At 40.7% G+C, this 21,226-nt stretch overlaps 1 protein-coding gene across 1 annotated transcript in view; it reads left to right on the top strand.

Annotated features, from left to right (window-relative positions):
- The first annotated feature begins 16,450 nt into the window (after positions 1 to 16,450).
- LOC147640581 (protein ALUMINUM SENSITIVE 3-like) overlaps positions 16,451 to 21,226 on the top strand; it is a 43,486-nt gene continuing 38,710 nt past the window's right edge. The window contains exon 1 of the mRNA XM_086813170.1: positions 16,451 to 17,149. Coding sequence (XP_086669296.1) covers positions 16,901 to 17,149 — 249 coding nt within the window. The 5' untranslated portion in view covers positions 16,451 to 16,900. The remainder of the gene's footprint in view (positions 17,150 to 21,226) is intronic.

Raw genomic sequence — 21,226 nt, 5'->3', positions numbered from 1 at the left:
ACGAGGGAGCATGTGCTTAAAATGATTAGGGATCCCCGTTGCAAGAAGATACGTATGGCTATTTCCAATGAAATCATACAAGAGGTTTCCCAAAGTATCATAGCAGTGTTGATGTTGTAAATGCATGCGATGAGGTAGGCATTAACATGAAGGCTCACAAGGCTCTTCATCAATTGCTAGGAGACACCCTTCGTAAGAAAGGTATCACGCACAACCTTTTCCCGCCACCAAAGAGGGTTTGTCTAGCAAAGGGACTGAGCAATGAAGATGTAAAATGCAAGATTGGGGATTACTACCACATCAACGATACACTTACCATTGCAGCATGGGGAAAGAAGAAGATTGTGGATGGTAATGTTTCATTTGAATTCAATGAGTTCAATAATATTTTTGTTGAAATGCAAAAGCTACAAAAGGCAGTGATATTGTTCTATGGGTTGCCTTCTGGATGTAAGTATCATAAGTAAGCTTGTACGCATTAGGTCTGTGCTCATTTACAGGGAACGACTTAACATTTTGTTTGATTTTTGTGTTTTTAAGGTTCCAAGGTCTCCTTTGTGCTGAAGTTGGATGAGTGCCAGATTGTGAAGGGAAGAAGGCTAGAGAGAATGAGTGTCACACTCATGAACCACGCTATGGCAGTAGCCTTTAAGTCTCCATGTGCTACCACTGTTACAGAAGGGCCCGATGATGAGGGAGAGAGCACAGTTGATTTTCAAGAGCAAGGGCATGACAATATTTCACACACTAAACCATTGTTCAGTGTTTAATTAGAGAAAGATATATGGTGGTTTTAGGAGCATTTGAGGTTCCCAAGGAGACACATGAGGTGCTATCATGGGTCTTTGAGAGGTTTCCTTGGGTTAGTGATGTGATAAAGGCACAAATAGGGGGTAAGAAGCTGGATGTTGATGGTTTAGGAAGCTTTTGATGTTGATTGGCATCTTGGCAGGGATCTGAAGATAATAAAGTGTATGCTGGGTTGCACTCAAGGTGCAAATACAGCTCACCCATTCCCTTGGTGTATGCATGGATTGAAACAAAAAACCAAGAAGAAAAGGGGATGTCCAATGGTGAAGAGGAATGTGAGCAAACAGGAAATTACGAGGGAGAGTGGGACGGTGGTGTCCTTTCATCACCTATGTTGGCGCCTCCAAATAGGGACTTAAGGGATAATAGATGGTACCCCATAATTCCTTTCCCTCTTAGGAATGTTCACTTTTGTACTTTGCATGCTTTCATGCGTATCTTTGACCGCCTCTTAAAGTGTCACATAGACCATGCGTTCACTATGCCTAGTAAAACTCGATAGGATGAGAAAATTGCTAGAGTGGAGAAGATTTTAAATGACATTGGTTGCCATGGAGGCAATGTGGAGATATGAGTTAACCAAAAGACCTCTAGAGTTTCACATATGTTTGCTCAAAAGGTTTCAATGAGCGGAGGCAAGGTGAGAAGGTTTCTCCAGAAGCCTTACAACAAGCAGGAAAAGGTTCAGAGAAATGCAGACATGCAACATGTCGAGGAAGGTGAAAATGTTCCTGCGAAGAGATAGGAGCTGTGGAAAGACCTTTGTGCTTGTACTACTTCGGACTGCTTGGATGCAAACATTGTTGTTTTGCGTGAGCAAGTGTGGGCAAATTTCAATGAGGTAGTGCGGTTAATGAGTCAAAGCAGCACAACAGACAAAAATCACAAACAATTTCAAGTAGAGTTGAAAAGCTTCATTAAAGCCATGGTCCACACATGGGGTGAATTAAATATTATGTAATATAATGCTTTTAAAGGTTTTGCAAAACAAATTTCTTCTTCTAATGCACTTTTCCTGAATGGAGATTTTGTTTGGTATCTGCAGCACATCTTGTACGCTCATGGTGCATATTTCATGAATGCCTACGGCTCGCTTGACATGTGGAGCACCCAAGGAATGGAGAAAAGTTATAACCGTGCAAGGGGAGTCTATTTCAAGAACACAAGACATGGAGGTGGTAGGACTCGATCAAACTATCTCAAAGAAATGTTTGATTGGTTCTTCTGTTATACCTTTGGAAGAAACCTTTCAAGGGAGAGGGCTCAAATGTCCAAATTGCTAAAACGAAAGGTAAGGGTCAGCAAGGTGAAGGGTAGGGACAGGACCTGCATGTCATGTGGCATGGAGGGTTACACATAGGAGAGTTGGTAAAGTATAGGTCTCTATACACTTGAATGAGGCCTAGGGTTGATGTGTACCTGATTTATGGCCCGGATACTATCTATTGAATGTAATCAGGTGTTATAATTGAGAATGTAAATGGTTCTTTTTTTCCTAATATGCAACCATGTTATCTTTCGTGTTTAAAAACCCGTTTTTTCTGGTGAGTGATATTTTTTTGAAAACTTTCGTGTAATGATTACATTGGCCACAATAAATGAGCACCCTCTCTCTTTTTGTCCATTTTGTACAAGCACTTTGAGAGCACACAAGCACTTAACTGCTCATGGTCATAATCACTACTTTCGAAAAGCCAGATGGATCCAAGGAGCTGATCCATATCACAGAACACATGATCAGAGAGGCCCTCCACTCGCCACCTCCAGTCGCAACACATCTCCATCACATTGATCAGATGCATGTCGAAGATATGCTAAAAAAGCTCTCCTACAATTCTAATGGGACAGAGTATGACAACATAAAGGAAGAAGTGGATGAAAGAGCCTGCCACACCCTGTCCATGATTATGAAAATCAAGCCAGTGGACAGGTACAATAGAATACCCCTTCACAAGATAGCCCATGTGTATGAAGAGGAAGAAGATGATTGGGCTTGGTACCTACACAAGGAGATGGAGCAATACCTCAAATTCCACCAGTCAAAGGTCTTTAACCCCTATCTCCCAGCAAATTTCTAATCCATGCAGGTGACATTCCAATACCAATAGAGCATCAAGAACAAGTTGCCTCTCACAAGTCCAGCAGGAGGTGATGCTGAATCGAGCACAGACAAGCAAAACTGCAGTTAGGGCAAGCGGTCCTTAAGGACACCATAGAACTTATGAAGGATATGTCCAAAGGCACCAAGGAAGAAAAGAAGCAAGAAAAACCAAAACATATGAGATACAGTGGTCCAAATTCCTCCTAAAAGCCACTAACCAGGCAATAGGTCATAGAGGAAGTAAAAAGATTAGAAGAAGACGTGGCCAAGGACCGCATAATATAATGCAGCCCTGTAAGGCCAGGAAGTTCCCCTACAGGTGATAACAACGATTGATGCCAAATCAGGTGTAGAAACCATCAGTACAATACTTCATATCTGCCCCTATCAGTTGAGAAGGGAGAGCAAATAGACAAGGAGGAGCAGCATCCATAGCCATAGGGGCAGAGGTCATAAAGGAAATCGAGGAAACCACCTCAGCACCTCAAGAGCATGGTATGGAGGAACATGCAAAGGAAGCCAAAAAATGAAAAATGCAAGAAGAGAGTCCCAGCCTAGTGCCTTAAGTTCAAAAGCCTACAAGGCGCAAGTTCATTCTTAGAGTAGCTAGACATGTAGATGCATTCCTAAAGGAAAGCTTGGAAGGAATGGACCAGGTGTATAGCTCCAGCTTCAAGAAAGAGAAGGCTCTGCCCCTACCAGCACAAATTTATGGTCCACAAGAACAGCGAATGTGGTGATGCCACCTCATGACCACACATCTACTACACAACATGCATGCAGAGCTATGAAAGCATATCAAAGCCACCACCAACCAAGTGCAAACCCTGAAAGAACAGCTAGCTACAGCAGAGGCCACACATAAATAAGCAATTGTTAGAAGTTTAAAGACTGTAGAGGACCAAGAAGCAAAGATGATAGTATTAGAGGAGCATAATACGCTGCTGAGCAAGAAAATTGTCAGAAGGCACAAGGAGAATGAGATAATTGTCAGAAGGCACAAGGAGAATGAGATAATTGTCAGAAGGCACAAGGAGAATGAGACACTCAGCACGCAGTTTAAACATGCTAAAGAACAGCTCTAGAAAGAGGTGAAACATAATAAAGAGAAAGATGATAAGTTATTGTTTTTGTTGCAGATGGCGAAAGAAAAATCCAATACAGACAAGGGGTGGGTATTATGCAATAGAAACAGATGTTGACAACCCTCGCCTGGAGGATTTTGGCATACAACCTGACTTGCACAAGGAGTACCTCACCATACCAAAATACAGTTGGGAATACCAAAGCTTTGCACTAAACCAAAGAGTCGACCCATTGTACATGCCAATCAAGTGGAGACTCACACCATACCAATTTAAAGAAGAAAAATAGAGGGACTCACATGTATGCTACAGCTTTCCAAAGTTCTCCCCTCAGAGTTTCTAGATATATCCAGTCAAAGGAATCAGATGCTCACATGGATTCGATCATAGCGTAGAATCCCAAATCCGGACACGGTGGCTACGATTTGATTTTTGAAGTTAATGGTAGTTCTAATCGACCAGCCAAAAGAGAGATATGATGGGAATGATACATAACAACTTTGCTTCAACATGAACCGAGGCCTGGAGGAATGAGAGATGATGCTCTACTACCATTGCCTCGGGTTACCAAGATACATGCATGTCACATTCGAAGATATGATAGACGCCAGGTTTCGAACTTCCCACTCAGCATTCAAAAAAACACTAAAAAAGCTTCAGTCAACTTCGTAACTTTTATAGACATGAGTTTGGCCAACCAGGTCTTTCGACTTAAGTAAGAGGTTCTGAGGACAAAACCTACATCAGGTAGGGGGGATGTTAATCCCATTTTGGATTAACAAAGATGCTCCTCCCATTGAGGACATTAATAAGTTTTATGTAACATCACTATAAATGTTGTACATCATGAGATACTGGCCAGCCAAGGCTTTGGTTAGTAAGTTTTGGGTGCCCAAGTCTAAATAAGGGCTAGTTGTATATAAGGCAATTTCTCATAGTGGAAAGACACAATCCCCCTTTATGCTATGAGAGCTCTTGTCTTGTCTTGTGTATGTGTGTGTGTGAGAGAGAGAGAGAGAGATAGAGAGAGAGAGAGTGTGTGTGTGTGTACTCTAGTGCATGTGCATCTTCTATGCTTGGGTGTGGGAGAATGAGAGGACGATTGCCTTGCATTGTGGTGTGAGCGACTCTGTGGTGACAGTGGAGGTGGAGATGGGAGGATTGGAGCTTCTACAAGCGAGCTTGGAGAGCCTCAAGGAACGTGAGCTAGGAACATGGTAAGTACCCTATGACGATTGTTGTTTGGTGCTTGTTCCATTGGTGAATGTGTGGAGTTCTCTTGGGAGGTTCAGTAGGCCATAACACCATGGAAGCTTCTTCACCACCACGAAACCAAGTTCCAGTTTCTCTCCATTCATATGAGGAACAAGAAATGTAAGGAAAGGTAAAGAAACTATAACTTCAAAGCTAGGCGTTCAGAAATGTAAGGAAAGGTAAAGAAACTAGAACTTCAAAGCTAGGCGTTCCAAAAGGGCAATCATATAATGTGTCCTCAATTGTGTGTCCTCAATTCCACAAGCCTACAACCTCAAGCAGGTGTAGGACAAGGGCCATTGGAAAACCACATAATCAAACCCCATGGGGTACGAAACACCAACACCAAAGAGAGGGTTTTGTCCAACCACTCCCTTACATTCCACCACCACACGTGAATATGAAAGAGGCATGCTTAGGATGGCATTTAAAATGGGAACATAGCACCTAGAGGCTCAAATTTGAACAAAACAAAGCTAATCCACATCTCAAGCATGATGACCAATTTTAATGGAACTAGAGATCCCAATCAGAACCTAGAAAATTTTGATCAAGATTGATGATCCCACCAAGATCTATTCATTTGGACTTTGCCTTGAAGGTAAGGTAAGAAAGTTGTTTAAGGCACTAAATCCACTTGAAAAGGCCATACAAGGCCTTGTGAGACACATCTTCATTATGGGATTCAAACAAGATAGGGCCTCAATGCACAAAATCTACCACCCTAATTAAGAGGAAGGTAAGACCATGCGAGACTACATTCTAGAACTAAGTATCTCCATATGAGATGTGCATTCCCCATAAAAGGCTAGATGGTTTATCGATCATTGATCAATTCATGATCAATATCAAAAGCAAGAGGCTTCATGACCATCTCTACAAGTCTAAACACTACATCTTTGTTGATGAGTGTTGCTCTACGCAATAAGCCTAGCAGACAATCAACAAGATGGGGATGTAGAAGTTGTCCACCCAAACCAAGAGATAGGGAATGCATTATGCATTATCCAAAGCCTCACAGGAGAGCCCAACCACCAGAAGCAAGAGTTCTAGTCAAGAACATGAGAATGGATGAGTTGGCAAACTATCTACTCAATTGATTAGGCTAGCAATAGTAGGGACCTTCAAGGCCACTATTAGCTAGTTCCTCAAGCTAGACACCCCCACTTATTCCCACAGAGATATGGTTTGGTGTGTGATTTTCCACTGAAACCATACAAGTACGGAGTGTCCATTGCTAAGACCTAGACTTCAATAGTATTATACTCATTACCAGCACCATGGGAACCATGACATAGCTTATTGTTGGTACCAAAGAAACCTTCCAGATTAAGTCCTTTAAGCTAAGCTATCCACTCATTCATGGTGGTGATGGATTTCCAGAGAAGAGGGTCATGCATAATGATCCTCGCGAAAGGCCTTACATGAGAGACACAAGGCCAGTTCATGATTGAGAAACCAATCACATTTACATACACAAAGACAGCCATTCCTTGAAAATAACTTGAAAACATGGACGACTCATCCCATGGGTCGATGTGTTAACCCAATGAGTCTAACATAAATGTCCAAACCACTGTAGTCAACATTTGTAAATGCTGACCACAAGCTATTAAATAGTGAGGATGAGAACCATGACTATGAGCCTCTTCCAGAGTGCTTGACAACTCTGAAGATTTGATTAATGCTACCTTAGCAATAACCATGGAACCCTTCCACATAAGATTGGATAATGAAGATGAGAACCAAGACTATGAGCCTCTTCCAAATCCTAGTGACTCTAAGGATTGGATTTATGCCTTGGCAAACCATGGACACCTTTCCACCACAGAATCTTGGAACACCTATTCATGCTTAATGGCAGTATCCCTTTTGGGAGCTAAAAAATACTTTTGAACTAGGGCTAGCTAGTGATTCATCTAGCAATGACTCCTCTTTGGAAGAAGCAACTTCCTTACTACCCATACTCACATGTCCAAGAAGGAGAAAACCATATATATAGGAAGGCCATCGATTCACATGAGGCCTACTCGTTCAATGGGTAACTGATATAAACAAGATCACCCTTTAGGCTAAGACAATGGCCACAAAATTTGATGAGGAGCCCACGAGCTCCGAGAGAAAGCCAAACTCTATCGAGATGCTATAGCTCAACAAAATCAACGCTAAGGCAAAGAAGGAAGCCAAACTTAAAGAGCTCTTAGAGAGCCTCACAAGAGGAAGATTAAGGAAAGTGCCTAAGTACTTTAAGTCCTACAAAATTAGGGATATATTGATACATGATAAGAAAGCTCAAAGAAGATCTGGGAAAAGAGCCTCATGCCTCTTATAATGGCCCTGCCCAAGGTTAAAGAGTAAATATCATTAGCCTAAGTGAAGAAGCTAAGCTAGTAGTCATTGCCAAAGACCTCACCAGAGCAAGAAGGAGAATTGGTAGCCTTGTTCAAATGGTTTTAGAATATTTTTTCCTAGAAGTACACTACCATGAAGGGAATACCTCTAGAAGTGGTGAAACACACCATCCCTCTTATACAACCATCAAAACAAAGAGCCTACACATGAATCCCAAGTACAAACAAATTGTCAAAGAAGAGCTTGACAAGCTCTTCGATGTGTGATTTATGTATGAGATTGAGCACATCGAGTGATTATTACTGATAGCGATCGTTCCTAAGAAGATTATAAAGCTTAAAGTGTGTGTTAACCTCAAAAAGGTTAATGCCACCATAGTTCGTGATCATTACCCCCTGCCCCAAACACTGAACACATGTTGGAGAGAGTTGTCAAAGCAATTATTATGGATTAAGCACGGTGTCATCCTTGGACACATCGTCTCCAAGAAAGAACAACCATAGTTCGTGACCATTATCCCCTGCCCCATGCACTAACCACATGTTGGAGAGAGTCACCAAAGAAATTATGGGATGGTGTCATCCTTGGACACATTGTCTCCAAGAAATAACGGCATCTCCACACCTGAGAACAAGATCAACATGATCTTGAAGTTAACACCACCCATCAACTACAAGGGGGTGCAGATATTTACATAGAGTGCAAAGATTTATGGGGCACATAGGGTGCAGAGATTTATGAGGCATGTAGAGTACAAATATTTATGGGGCATATAGGGTGCATAGATTTATGAGCCACATAGGGGTATTATAGAAGATTAATCTTCTTATCTACCATATATTTTGGAGCCTTATATAAAATGTTAAAGTCTTCAAATGGACAAAAAATGCCAATGGGCATACAAAAAGCTGAAGAAGGAATTAGCACAAGTGCACTCATTTTGAGATCCCCCTAGCTAATATCTAATTTTCCATGTGCATCAGTATTCACTATTGGATGCATGTTAACACATCCGAGGAGAACAACATGGACTTCCCCATGACCTTTGCTAAGCCGTCAACCCAATAATGCTAAACACAATTATACCACCATTAATAGAGAGGGTTTAGCCATGGTATATGCTATAAAAAGTTACATACATTATCTCCTAGATATAAAATTGATTGTCTTTATACCATCAAGCATTACTTTATTTGGTGAATAAGCCTTGCACCAGGAGGCACATTACCAGATGGTTGCTCATTGTTTTAGAGTTTGATTTAGCCATCACCACCATGAGAAGGGAATCCGTGCATGTCCATGTTGATCACCTTTCCAAAATTTCAAACAAAGAATTCCCTCTAGGAGTGGAAGATGATCTTCCTGATGCTCCATTATTCTACATTAACCACGTACTAGAATGGAGTAAAAATATCACCCATTTCTTGACCAGTGGATCTCAATACAGTATCCCATCAAGAAAGGGCATAGCGAGATGTCTCATTTTAGGAAGGTTGGCCCCTATTAATTGATAGCAAGAATGCTTTATTATGAAGAGTCAAAACGACATCATAAGGAAATGTGTTCATGAAAACAACTTTATTGCCGTCCTTGAGCAAGTCCATTTTGGCATCGAGGGTGGACTATGGTGGCGTACACTCTTTGGAGATGCATCAAATTTGTCAATGTGTGCCAAAGGTTCTCACCATGGTCCAAGAGAAGGATCACATGACCCTAAACTTGGCAATCTCAAAACAACCATCTGAAAAATAGGTCTTAGACTTCATGGGCCCATTAGCTTAGCCGCAATGCGCACTTCATCATAGTCACCACATCGACTACTTCACCAAGTGGGCTGAGGCAAAAGTTACATAGAAAGTTGAGCAAGATCTATTGCCAAGTTCCTATATAAAAATGTAATTACTCGTTTGGGTTGCCCGCTATAGTGAAGCAATCACTATTACACATTTAATAAATGAAGTGATAGAGTTCTTGCTCATTCTTTTTGATGCACAAAACGTCAACACCTTACTATCCACAAGCGAATGGCCAAGCCAAGAGCACAAACAAGACATTGTGCACCATTCTCACCAAGATAGTAAGGTGCATTCGGACTTGACAAAGTCATGCTAATGGAACACTTGGTTCAAAGCCTCCAAATTATAGAGCAAAATATAATCTCAAGGGAAATCCTCTCATAGAGAGGTTAGTTTCCCTTTGAGAAACTAAGTGAGTAAAGTTTATGATCCACTTATAGGGATAGCTAAAAAACTATAGTGCAAGTAATGGTGGTTTAACAACTTAAGGAAAATGCATGAAGGTAGGAGACATAGTACTTATGTATAACATCAAGAACACCATTTGAAACTAAACTATAGAGGCTAAGGTCCCTAACGTGTCACATAAATTACTCCTCAAGGTGCAGTAAAGATACAAACCCTAAATAGACCTGAGATGGAAGGTTATTTCAATGGTAGCAAGCACAAATGCTACTATGGAACTCCCACCTAGGACATGATATCTAAAATCCACAAGAAAAAGTAGGAGAAATGAGAGGTAGATCATGAAAAATGAAGGGCACACCTCGAGGCTATCACTCGATAAAAAAAAGGTCCAAAAGGCCATAGCCCCCAAGCATACAGATCTCTCTACATGTATCCAACCTTCATGATGTAGCTTAAACCAAAACAAACGATGAGACTTGCTCACCTCTTGAGCTAGAGTTCCCCTAGAAGGACCACCTAGCCATGTGGCTAGACTTGGTTGATGTTGGGGCTAGTCATAACCTAATGCCTTGGGATACATGGACCTCATCAGGGAACCCACCCCTAATCTATAGCTACCATCACTACAATAAACATTCCTCATAACCTAATCCCTTAGGAGACATGGACCTCATTAGGGAAGCCACCCTTCACAACACCATCAACGTAGCTACCATCACTACTACGATAAACATTCCTAATCCATGACCATTTACTATTTTAAAGTGGAGTTTTACATTCAAAAGAAACCTACATCTTACTTGCAAGCTGGAGGTACGATGAAAAAGAGCATCATCCTTGAAAGGGGATGGATTGTGGCCACTGATTATGTAGTCAATTGGCAAAGAAGTATCGTGAAAAGGCCATAGCCCCCAAGCATACAGATCTCTCTACATGTATCCAACCTTCATGATGTAGCTTAAACCAAAACAAACGATGAAACTTGCTCACCTCTTGAGCTAGAGTTCCCCTAGAAGGACCACCTAGCCATGTGGCTAGACTTGGTTGACGTTGGGGCTAGTCATAACCTAATGCCTTGGGATACATGGACCTCATTAGAGAACCCACCCCTAATCTACAGCTACCATCACTACAATAAACATTCCTCATAACCTAATCCCTTAGGAGACATGGACCTCATTAGGGAAGCCACCCTTCACAACACCATCAACGTAGCTACCATCACTACGATAAACATTCCTAATCCATGACCATTTACTATTTTAAAGTGGAGTTTTACATTCAAAAGAAACCTACATCTTACTTGCAGGCTGGAGGTACGATGAAAAAGAGCATCATCCTTGAACGGGGATGGATTGTGGCCACTGATTATGTAGTCAATTGGCAAAGAAGTATCGTGACACTCAAACTTCCCCACACAAAATGGTTATTGCCATACCTTTGGTGGATGACAACACCCTGGACCTTTCAACATCCTAAGCCTTATCTTTTCCAAATACAACCCATAAAAGGACTCAACTCTTCTCTCACCTTGATGCATTAGCCAGCCCCTCAAACCTCATCTCGCCAACAAAGACGAAGACATTCCTCTAAGTATCAACCTCAACAATCCTTTAGGGAGGTCACCAAGAAGGAGTGGATATCCAAGAGTACCTTGGCTAGCCAATGCATATCATAATCAATTTGAGGGTTATATTAATGTCTCTAAGGTGTACCTAATATGATGTCTACTCCCTACAAAGGTGCTAATAGGAAATCCCTTTTCTCCTTATAAGGTTTGATGCATAGACCTACATCTTTCGCTACCTTAGTGCAATGACCTTAGTGCAATGATACTTTGTGCTAGTGAAAGTAGCTTTAACCTTATAATGTGAGGGAGTAGACTCTAGGTTGAGAAATCTCATAGTTCTTTCCAAACTAAAATCACGTGACTATCACCATAGTGACATCTTTATCATTAATAGTTCCTTTCATTCTCAAATGGCAATGAGTTTTGCTTCTACCTTTAGACATGAATGAGTTTTGCTTCTACCTTTAGACATGATTATTGTTACCCTCTTGCTTGAATGAACCATCATTCTCCTTGTCCTGCAAATTTGCCACGTTGCTCTTCTTCTTTTTTGGACAATTTGTTGCCATATGGCCTTCTTCTTCACATAAGATGTCACGAGAGTTGGATTCCCCTTTGTTAGGCATACTAAGAGTGTCAACCCACTTAAAATTATTATCGTTATTTTTACCCTTGGGTTTGTCTATTTTTTAAAGAAAGAATCTTGATTTTTATCACGGATCTAAATTTCTAGGAAAATAGAATTAAAAGAAACTTGCAAGGATTTGATTAAACTAAATAACTCTCTTTAGACATGATTATTGTTACCCTCTTGCTTGAACGAACCATCATTCTCCTTGTCCTCGATCATGTGCAACTTTGCCATGTTGCTCTTCTTTTTTGGACAATTTGTTGCCATATGGCCTTCTTCTTCACATAAAATGTCACGAGAGTTGGATTCCCCTTTGTTAGGCATACTAAGAGTGTCAACCCACTTAACATTATTATCGTTGTTTTTACCCTTGGGTTTGTCTATTTTTTTAAAGAAAGAATCTTGATTTTTATCACGGATCTAAATTTATAGGAAAATAGAATTAAAAGAAACTTGCAAGGATTTGATTAAACTAAATAACTCATCAAATACCACATGTTCAACATATTCAATATTTGAGTGAAAAACTAAATAATACTTAGCTCACAAAGCACGACTCCAATATTGGGTGCAATCATCCCCCCTCATGTGTGTGGCCTCTCCCCACACATGAGTATCTACGAGATACTTTATTCCAAATTAACCCATAGCCTCCAAAAATACAAAAAGGTGCTCTTCTTGCACAACACTCTCTTATGCTCAAAATAGAGTGCCCATAAATTGAGGCTAGGGTTTAAAGCATATCACGCTTTACAAAATATTAAAGTTCAAGTCTATGCTTTATAAACTAAGGCTTTCCGAATAAATCAAATGTGCACAAGCTAGCACATGTATATACAAAGCTTGTTTACAAAAATGGTGTGCCAAGTAATAAATATGTGTGAATTCTCCTCAATCTTCGGAATCCTCGTCACCTATAAAATAACCAACAATAAATTGGTGAAACAAATATTCCATAAGTATACGAACCATAACCACACACATGTTTGCCAGAGGCATAAGCAACCAAGGAATCACCCTTCTATACAAACCAATTGAAACAAACATTGGAGGCCCCAAACATACATCAATATCCACCAAACGTATTAATATTTATAATGGCATCACCCCCCACGATATTAACATGATTTAGCTTGATGTAAAGATAATCCAAGCGTCCCCAAATTATCTAAGTGAGTAGAATAGTATTTTTAAGAGGGCTTAAAATATATTCCCATAACAATTTCAGGGGTTTTGTCACTTACTGTTCTGAATTCTTTATTTTGGAAAGAATTTTTTCTCTCAAAATTCATCGCTAAGGAAATAGCAGAGCTAAGAGAATGTGGATAAAACATATTTACTTCAACTCTAATGGTGGGTCGAAGTTATTCTATAAATTTTTCCTTTTGCTCCTTCTCATGGACTTTAACTATAGCTTACAATTAAAGAAGAGTCTGCAAAAAGGTGGACATAGACTCTTTCTCTAATTGGTGTAGGATATCCCACAATTGCCTAGCCCTAGCCTTGTATTGCGGTGGTAGAAATTTCTTTTTGATTAACTTCTTAAAAGATTTCCAAGTTTGGGGTTTTTGAGACAGCTATTCTTTGTGACATTCTACCATAAACCATAAAGCAACACTCTCCACTAGATGGTTAGTAGCGCACTTGATTGCATCATGTTCAGAGAATTTCTCCCAAGAATAGTAATTGTCAAGTTGGCTAAGCCAAGAAAGTATAATACGTATATCTTTATTGGCATCAAGCTTTACGGCTTATTTTACTACCCTTCCTAGAATCTTGAGCATGTAGAGTAGCTTCAACAAGATTACGGATTCTAAGGTCTTTAGAATGTGATGAAACTAGATTCTCAGTAGCTATTTCATTGTGCCTTTAGTCCTCTTTCGTTAGGATAATCTATCTTCTAGCTCCCTTCTCAACTCCCTCTTAGTAGCTATTTCATTGTGCAAATTATTAAGTTGCTCTTCAATAGACAAAAGTTGTGGATTTTCCTCCCATGATAGAAAAAATTTATGGAAAAATAGAAGGTAGATGATTTCATTTTTAAATGGAAAGAGAAATAAAGTAATTAAAAGGCTTATCACTCGAATGATGGAAGAAAGACTTGTCACCCCACCTTGAGTTGATTTGTCCACAAAAAGTCGAGTTTCGCTCTTCGACCATAAGGTAAGATGGGTGTCAATAACTCCAAGTAATATGATCTGAGTAGTAGAAAAGCTGGTTTTTTTTTCAAGGTGCTTGCAAATGTAAGAAATCAACCTTCAAACTGTCGTTGGAAGCTGAGATGATTTGGTAGCTTTCTAAAGATGTTTTCCCTTATGTGCAGGCACTGAGAATATGTAAAATTTATGTGCAAGAATAGCCTCTTGTAGCTAGTTCCCAAATGTGAAGAGGAGGACACAAGCTTTGGTCCCCTAAACTATGTAGAAAGACTATTTTTTAAAAGGGTTGAAGCTTAATCTTCGAATGTGGATTAAGAAAAACGTAAGCAGGCTATAGCACCTTTTGCTTAGGAGCTTGATGCTACGCAAGGTGGTCATGTTTTTGCATATTTGGGACCTCTAAGACATTGCTAAACACCCTGTGTAATAAGATAATGAGATGTCTTGTAGGAAATTACGTTACATAGAATGATAGGTGCCGTTTACATTCCCCTTTTTCTTGAAGGCCTTACCTAGTTTGCCCATAGGTTCTTACCTTTGCTTCCTTCTTTGTCCAAGTGTCCTCTTCCTTTGAACTTTAGCTTCGTAGCTTTTGAATTTTCTATACCTTAGCTCTGATACCACAAACATGATCCTGGTACAAGAAGAAATCTCTCACCACTCACTTACCTTTCGGATATAATAACAAAATGTTGGCACATGGCCAAATAAATGAACTCCACGTGTGATACTGCAAATGATAAACATCCGCTATGCTGAACTTTGCACTCATACGATGCCCTAGTCAGCTTCATTGTAGTGCTCATCACCTATTACTCAACAATGCCAACCATGTTAGTTACACACAATCAATTAGACTCCTCACAATCTAGGCCAATACCTCAATATACTTTAATGCTATGGAGAATTCTTCACTTTAAGCTTTCTATTTAGGATTGAGTTACTAGGTGGACTATGGTGAATTCTCTTTGCCCTATGTGTAAATGAAAACCCACAGCATATATTCCAACTTTCTAGAATTGCTATTTGTCTTTCCCTATTTGGGGTGTGGGGTTAATTGTTGGCTACGAAAGACAAGTTTACAAGAAGTTGTGAATTCGAGGTAGGAATTGTTGGGAAACATAAGAAAGCTTAATTGAGCTTTGGTGGATGTATGGCATGTTATCACTACTATTGCAATCGACATGATTCAATAAACATGTAGCAACACAGTTTTTGCAAAACAACCTAGGATGGTGTGTAAGAAGTCCCTTCACCAAATAAGGTTCAAAAGAGGTTTGAAGAGGAAACCATGGGACTTTTTGAAAAAAACACTTTAGCCAGAGCATAAACTTTGTGCAAAAGAGAGGTAGAAGAAGCTAGGAAAAGTAGGCATGTACTTGAAAGTGATTTTTAGATGGCTTAACAAAGCCACAAAGGAAACAGCCTCTATCATCATAGGTGGTGGGAGCGTGCATATAACACATGGATCCCATATTTAAATTTACAAAATGATAAGGTGCATGAAAATGATGCCACATGGACCTACTATTGCTAGAAGGATTCTATTGTTACTGGAAATGTGGAAAAGATTTAAAATTTTTGAGTGAAAATTTGGAAAAGATTTAAAAATTTTGAGTGCCATGGTAATAAGAGTTGTACAAACCTTATTAGTACTAGATGTGGGCCCATAAAGGATTGGACATGTAGTAGGCTGGGTTGGACGTAGCGTGAGACTCACCAACCGACATTTTTATATGTATTTTTAAAAATTTAAAGTTGCAATTACACTAAACCCCCTTTTTTAATCACATTTTCAAATTATTCCATGATCAACCAATCTTGGGAAATAAAATTGAAATAATACTTGGATGGCTAGCCCCGCACTATCATAAAGATCCTGTGTGGTGATGGGATCAATGGTGGAAATTGGACATCGCGGTCGAGGCAAACGAAAGCTGTTTGATCTTGGCTGGCGAACAGCTACCGACCAGTTGGACTGCAGGGCGGGCTTGAAGCCTAACGATCGACAATTCAGAGCACAAATACGCGTGGGCGTGATGGTAAGGCCGAGTTTACAAAAAGGTGCCGGAGATCTAACAACCCTCATTGGCGCCGGGTGATCCAATCACTGCGGGGTCTTTGTGACCCTGTGGGAGATAGTCCTGAGGTGCCAGAGATCTAACGGCCCTCGTTGGGCCCACCCATTTCCACCATTGATCCCATCACTAAAGGGGTGGTTACCGTACATGATAGAATCTTGCCGTACTAAGCAAGCACTAGCCAAATCGTGGGCATCGCCGCGTGGATAGGCGCCCACCGGAAACAGCCTGCCCCAAGTACCAGCCGACTGGCCATGCCCGGGCGGGCTCTTTAAGCAGCGGGAGGCAGATAAAAGCGAAGGCTATTTATTGAGACGCTCCGCAAAGTTCAGGACATAGGTGGGGAAGGTGGAACTTGGAAGACAGAAAGGATAGATTTCAAGCTTGCTTCTTTTCCCTGATTAAAGGTCTCAAGTCTAGGGTTTGATCGGAGGCCGCAGAAAGCTAGGGTTGTAGGCCACAGAAAATGAGGAGCCCGCAGGTTCCGATTTCGGACAGAAGGTTTGAATGAGAGCGGGAATTTCCGGCCGGGCAGGCTTCTATCAGAGGTTGCAGAAAGCAAAGGTGTTCATCATCCAGCAATCAAAGGTCGCAGAAAGCAAGGATTTGTTTTGAGGAAGGGTTTATTTCGACCTTGTTTTCCTGGTGAATCCATGGCGGTGGGTACCGATTATGTGGCCGTGCTTGAGGATTTTGCCAAGGGCATGATAAAACCCGTGGCTGCCCTGGTTGTGGTTATCCTGGCCATCGTGCTGTCGCTGATGCAGAGTCTCCGCATCGAGAAGGATATGGCTTACGCCATCTTCCGGGCCTTCGTCCAGCTCTCCATCATCGGCTTCGTGCTGCAGTTCATCTTCTCGCAAGGGAGCGTTCTCTACATCCTTCTAGCCTACTTGTTCATGGTGAGTTAATCTTTTCCCTTCAGTTAATTCATGTGATTTGGATGAGAATTGGCAGCCTTTGAGAACATGGGAACATCATTGGCTATTTTCCAGTAGTATATGCCTTTGTTTCTATGGGAACATCCTTGTTCTCTCAGCTATTTTCCAGTAGTATATGCCTTTGTTTCTACCTGCATGAGGAGTCAGTTGGTTGCATTTGGTGGGATTCCAGCATTTGTAGCCTCACATCACATGACGTTTCTTTGAAAAACCAAAGGTAAGCTTTCGGCTTTCATCTTTGGGTTTCTAAGCATTGATTTACTTTCACTCTAGTGACAAGCGTGCGTTTGCCACAGCTTGGGAACTTAGTCCTAATGGCATAGGCGTATCCACAAGTGCAGAACTTTCCCATCTCCCCTTCTTCCCTTAGTCCTTTATCTTCTTCCTTTCCAAAACCTCCCTGTAGGGATCTTGGGAGCAGCTTACCTGCAATCTTTTGATAGCTTGCTTTTGCATTGCAAGCAGAGCTTGGAAACTCTTAGTAATGGCATAATCTACAGGTTTGGATCTCCTTCCCTTCCTTCCCCTTCTGTCCTCCTTTCCCTTTCTCTCCTTGGAATTCTTGGAAGTTGTTTGGGAGCAGTTTTACTTGCACTCTAGCGTATGCTCCAGTTTCCATTGTCCAGTATCAAGCTAATGGTAACCTTGGTGTAACAAGTTCTTAAGTTTGGAACTCAGAGGTGGTTGCAGCTAGGGTCTCTTGAAGGAGATTTTTGGGCTCATTCTTTTCAAAATAAGGATTTTTATTTACTTTGGAGCCTCCTATAGAACAGGCTAGAACCCTGGCTGTCTATTTGCTATTTGATGATCTCGATTCTCCATTTTCTGCTTAATGATCTTGTAAGTCATTGCACATGAGTCCATTCATTATTTCTTTGGATTATGTTCAAATTTTGAAGGTCATAATTGAAGGATTTTCTAATGGCATACTGGTGCAAGAAACATTTTAAGAATATCTAGATGGGAAATTGAGGGTAATATTACTGACCGCATTTAGAAAGTAATGCTGACTTCATAGTTGTGAATTGCTTAATTTTTCCTGCTAAGTTTGTCCATGCAGACAAGAATCAGCCAATGGCACCAAGTATGAGGAATGTGTTGTGGGGCCTTTGGTGATTAGAAGGTTATCACTTTACCTGGGAGTGGTTAGTGTCTTGATAAGTTGTGCGACAACGATGTTGAGGCAGCCTGCTGGTTGGCTAGCAAAGTTGTTATCTCAGATTAGGGACCTAAACACAGCAGGGATAGAGGACCCCAGGATTAGAGATTAGGAGGCAGATACTTGGTGAGGGTTTCAGGATTGATAAAATTGGCCTAATAGCTGTTTATAGCAAGTTAGCTATTTATGGTGTAGTTATCAGCTTGGGTTATTATGAGACACCGTTGTGCGGATGCATCGTTGAAGGTCTGGCTTGGATTAGGAGAGAAGACATGCTCATGCCATGCACATAGTGAGTACATAGGTTGGCGTGTCGAAGGCCTAGGCTTTGGTGGGTATGGGACGTTGGAGATAGACATGGGCCTACGGGATTGTGTAGGAGCTTTAGCGTTGGCTCAGAGGAGATCAGTGGATGTCAACCGTGGTTGGGAGGTGAGCTAACTGCGGAGCATGGCGTTGCAAGATGATTAGCAACATGGATTAAGGTCAATGATGAAGATTAGAGCTTAATAAGCTTGAATCCTCCAAAATCCTCCACTATTCTCTCCATGTGACCCATTTTTTTCTCCCCAAAGTGTAGGCCTTTTGATAGATTCATGGTGGGCTGATTTGTTCCCACTCCCACTTGATTCTTAGGTAGAAACTATGGCATTTACTTGCATGTTGCCTTTTACAAAGCTTGATTGACTCTTAAGGTTATTTGGGCTAGCACACTTTTGGCTAAATGATGACTCCTATTGATGGGTAATGCTTGCACTCCTAACGTGCTCCCCCTCAAGTGTCATCCATCTCTCTAACATATGGATTTAACCTATTTTGATACATAGTTTTTTACCATTTTAATAACGGGTGATGTTTTACACAAGTAGGAGTAAGAGGTGGCCTAAAGGTGTTTGGTGTTTTTTAGAATGCCCAATCATCTTTAGCAAGGTTTGCGCCTTCTTCGAAGCTTGAGGTAGGTTTCCCTTCTTCTTCGTTCGTTGCAAAGTTGGCTTGAGACTTCTTCTTAAAGAAGTAATCTTCTCTAAGTGATTGGTTCTCCGGTAGTAGTTGCATTTGAGCTTTCCCTTTGCCTTGTTTGGACCTTTGATAGGCCCTTTGTTGAAGTTCTTGTTGGAGAAGTATGCTGTGTTGAAATCTCCTTCTTGTTTGTTTTGAAACTTTCTCTCCTCTTCTTGAAGTGAAGTAATCAGCCCCTCTAATGTTGGCTTTCAAGGTAGTGACAATGTGACCATAGATGTCCTCAGGTATCCTCTTAAGTAGCACGGCTATGGCATCGTCATCTGACACTGGTGTGCCAACAATGGCTGATAATTGGTTCACGAGACTTTTCATGTGATTGATTGTGAGTGGCAAAAGAATCATATTATTTTATTTTTAACTCTAGGAATTCAATTTTAAGTGCAATTTTTGAATTCTTTCCTTTTGCCCCAAATAGCTTCTCAAGCTTCTCCCATGCATCAAATGATGATTGAAGATAAGAAAATGTGATTTATGTAATTATCACTTAAAGCTAATGCAATGATGGAGAATGCCTCGTCATCTCTAGTAGCCGATGCAATTTCTCCCCCTCTAGTATTTATCTTTTTCTCCATTCTTTCCTTTTGCCCCAAATAGCTTCTCAAGCTTCTCCCATGCATCAAATGATGATTGAAGACAAAAAAATGTGATTTATGTAATTATCACTTAAAGCTAATGCAATGATGGAGAATGCCTCATCATCTCTAGTAGCCGATGCAATTTCTCCCTCTCTAGTATTTGCCTTTTTCTCCTTCCCATTGGCTACATTCCATATGCTCTCTCATTAGATGGTACTTTATTTTCATTTGCCATGTATAGAATCCATGTCCATCAAACTTATCTGGATGCATGGAATGAGATGCCATGATGAAAATGAGGGGTGGTTTTACCTCTTGGAGTATGGTCCCAAGGGGAGCGTCTAGTCCCTAATACAATAGTGCTCTAGATCCCTTCACCATACAAGTGCATGTTTGTGCTCAAAAAAATCAGAAAGCCCTAGTGATTTTGCATAATGATAGTAGTAAAGTTTGGATTTGGTTTCTTTTTGGGCTTTGAAATGAACTTGACCTCCTTGATTTGCTTTGGAGATGGAGACATCATGTAGTGAACACATCACTGATTTGGAGAGGCTTGATGAGGGTTATAATGATGAAGCAAATTTAAAACAACCTCATACAATTGATCATTTTGAGCTTCAAGCTAAAATTAGGGATCATCTACATCCTTTGGAGTGAACAATTTGAGGTTTTAATCATAGGGCAATTTAAATTTGATGAATAGGCATAGCATCCTCTAAAGTAGTGATTAGAACCTTGAGATACCCAAAAACAACACTTAATTTAATGTTAATCACTCTCTCAGTAGGCATCTTAGGAGACCAAAACAGAGAATGAATTGATTAATGCGATATACCCAACAAATTTACAAGGACCTTTCTTATAGCATTGCTAACAAGTGTGCATAGTCGATTTTGACAATGAACAAGTGATAGGATTTTACTCCTTTGTGCAGAATCGCATCGCCACTGCTTGCAGAGTGAATCACTGAAGAAATTTGTTGTTAATGATGAGCTTTGTGAGGCATAGAATGGTTTTTGCATGGTGGAAAGCTCCTCCGATGCTTTAAGTCTAGTAGAAATGCCTGAAGCTCTAGTTTTGAGCTGATTAAGACCAAGAGGTGAAAGGGAAAAAAATTTGACTTGAATGATTAGATGCTAATCAAGGTGCTTAATTGGGCTCAGCTGGGATGGAAATGGGACTCTGATACCAATTGTGGAGCATGGCATTGCAAGCATAGAGTTTTCAGCTGTGTTTAGTGTCAGGTGCATCCCGCACTTGGATGCCATGTGGACATATGTG

This window comes from Cibotium barometz, chromosome 2, assembly GCF_041138505.1.
Source record: "Cibotium barometz isolate CiBa-2024 chromosome 2, ASM4113850v1, whole genome shotgun sequence".
NCBI lineage: Eukaryota > Viridiplantae > Streptophyta > Polypodiopsida > Cyatheales > Cibotiaceae > Cibotium > Cibotium barometz.
The sequence above is the reverse complement of the archived record's forward strand: the minus strand, read 5'-3'. Positions and strand labels throughout refer to the sequence as shown.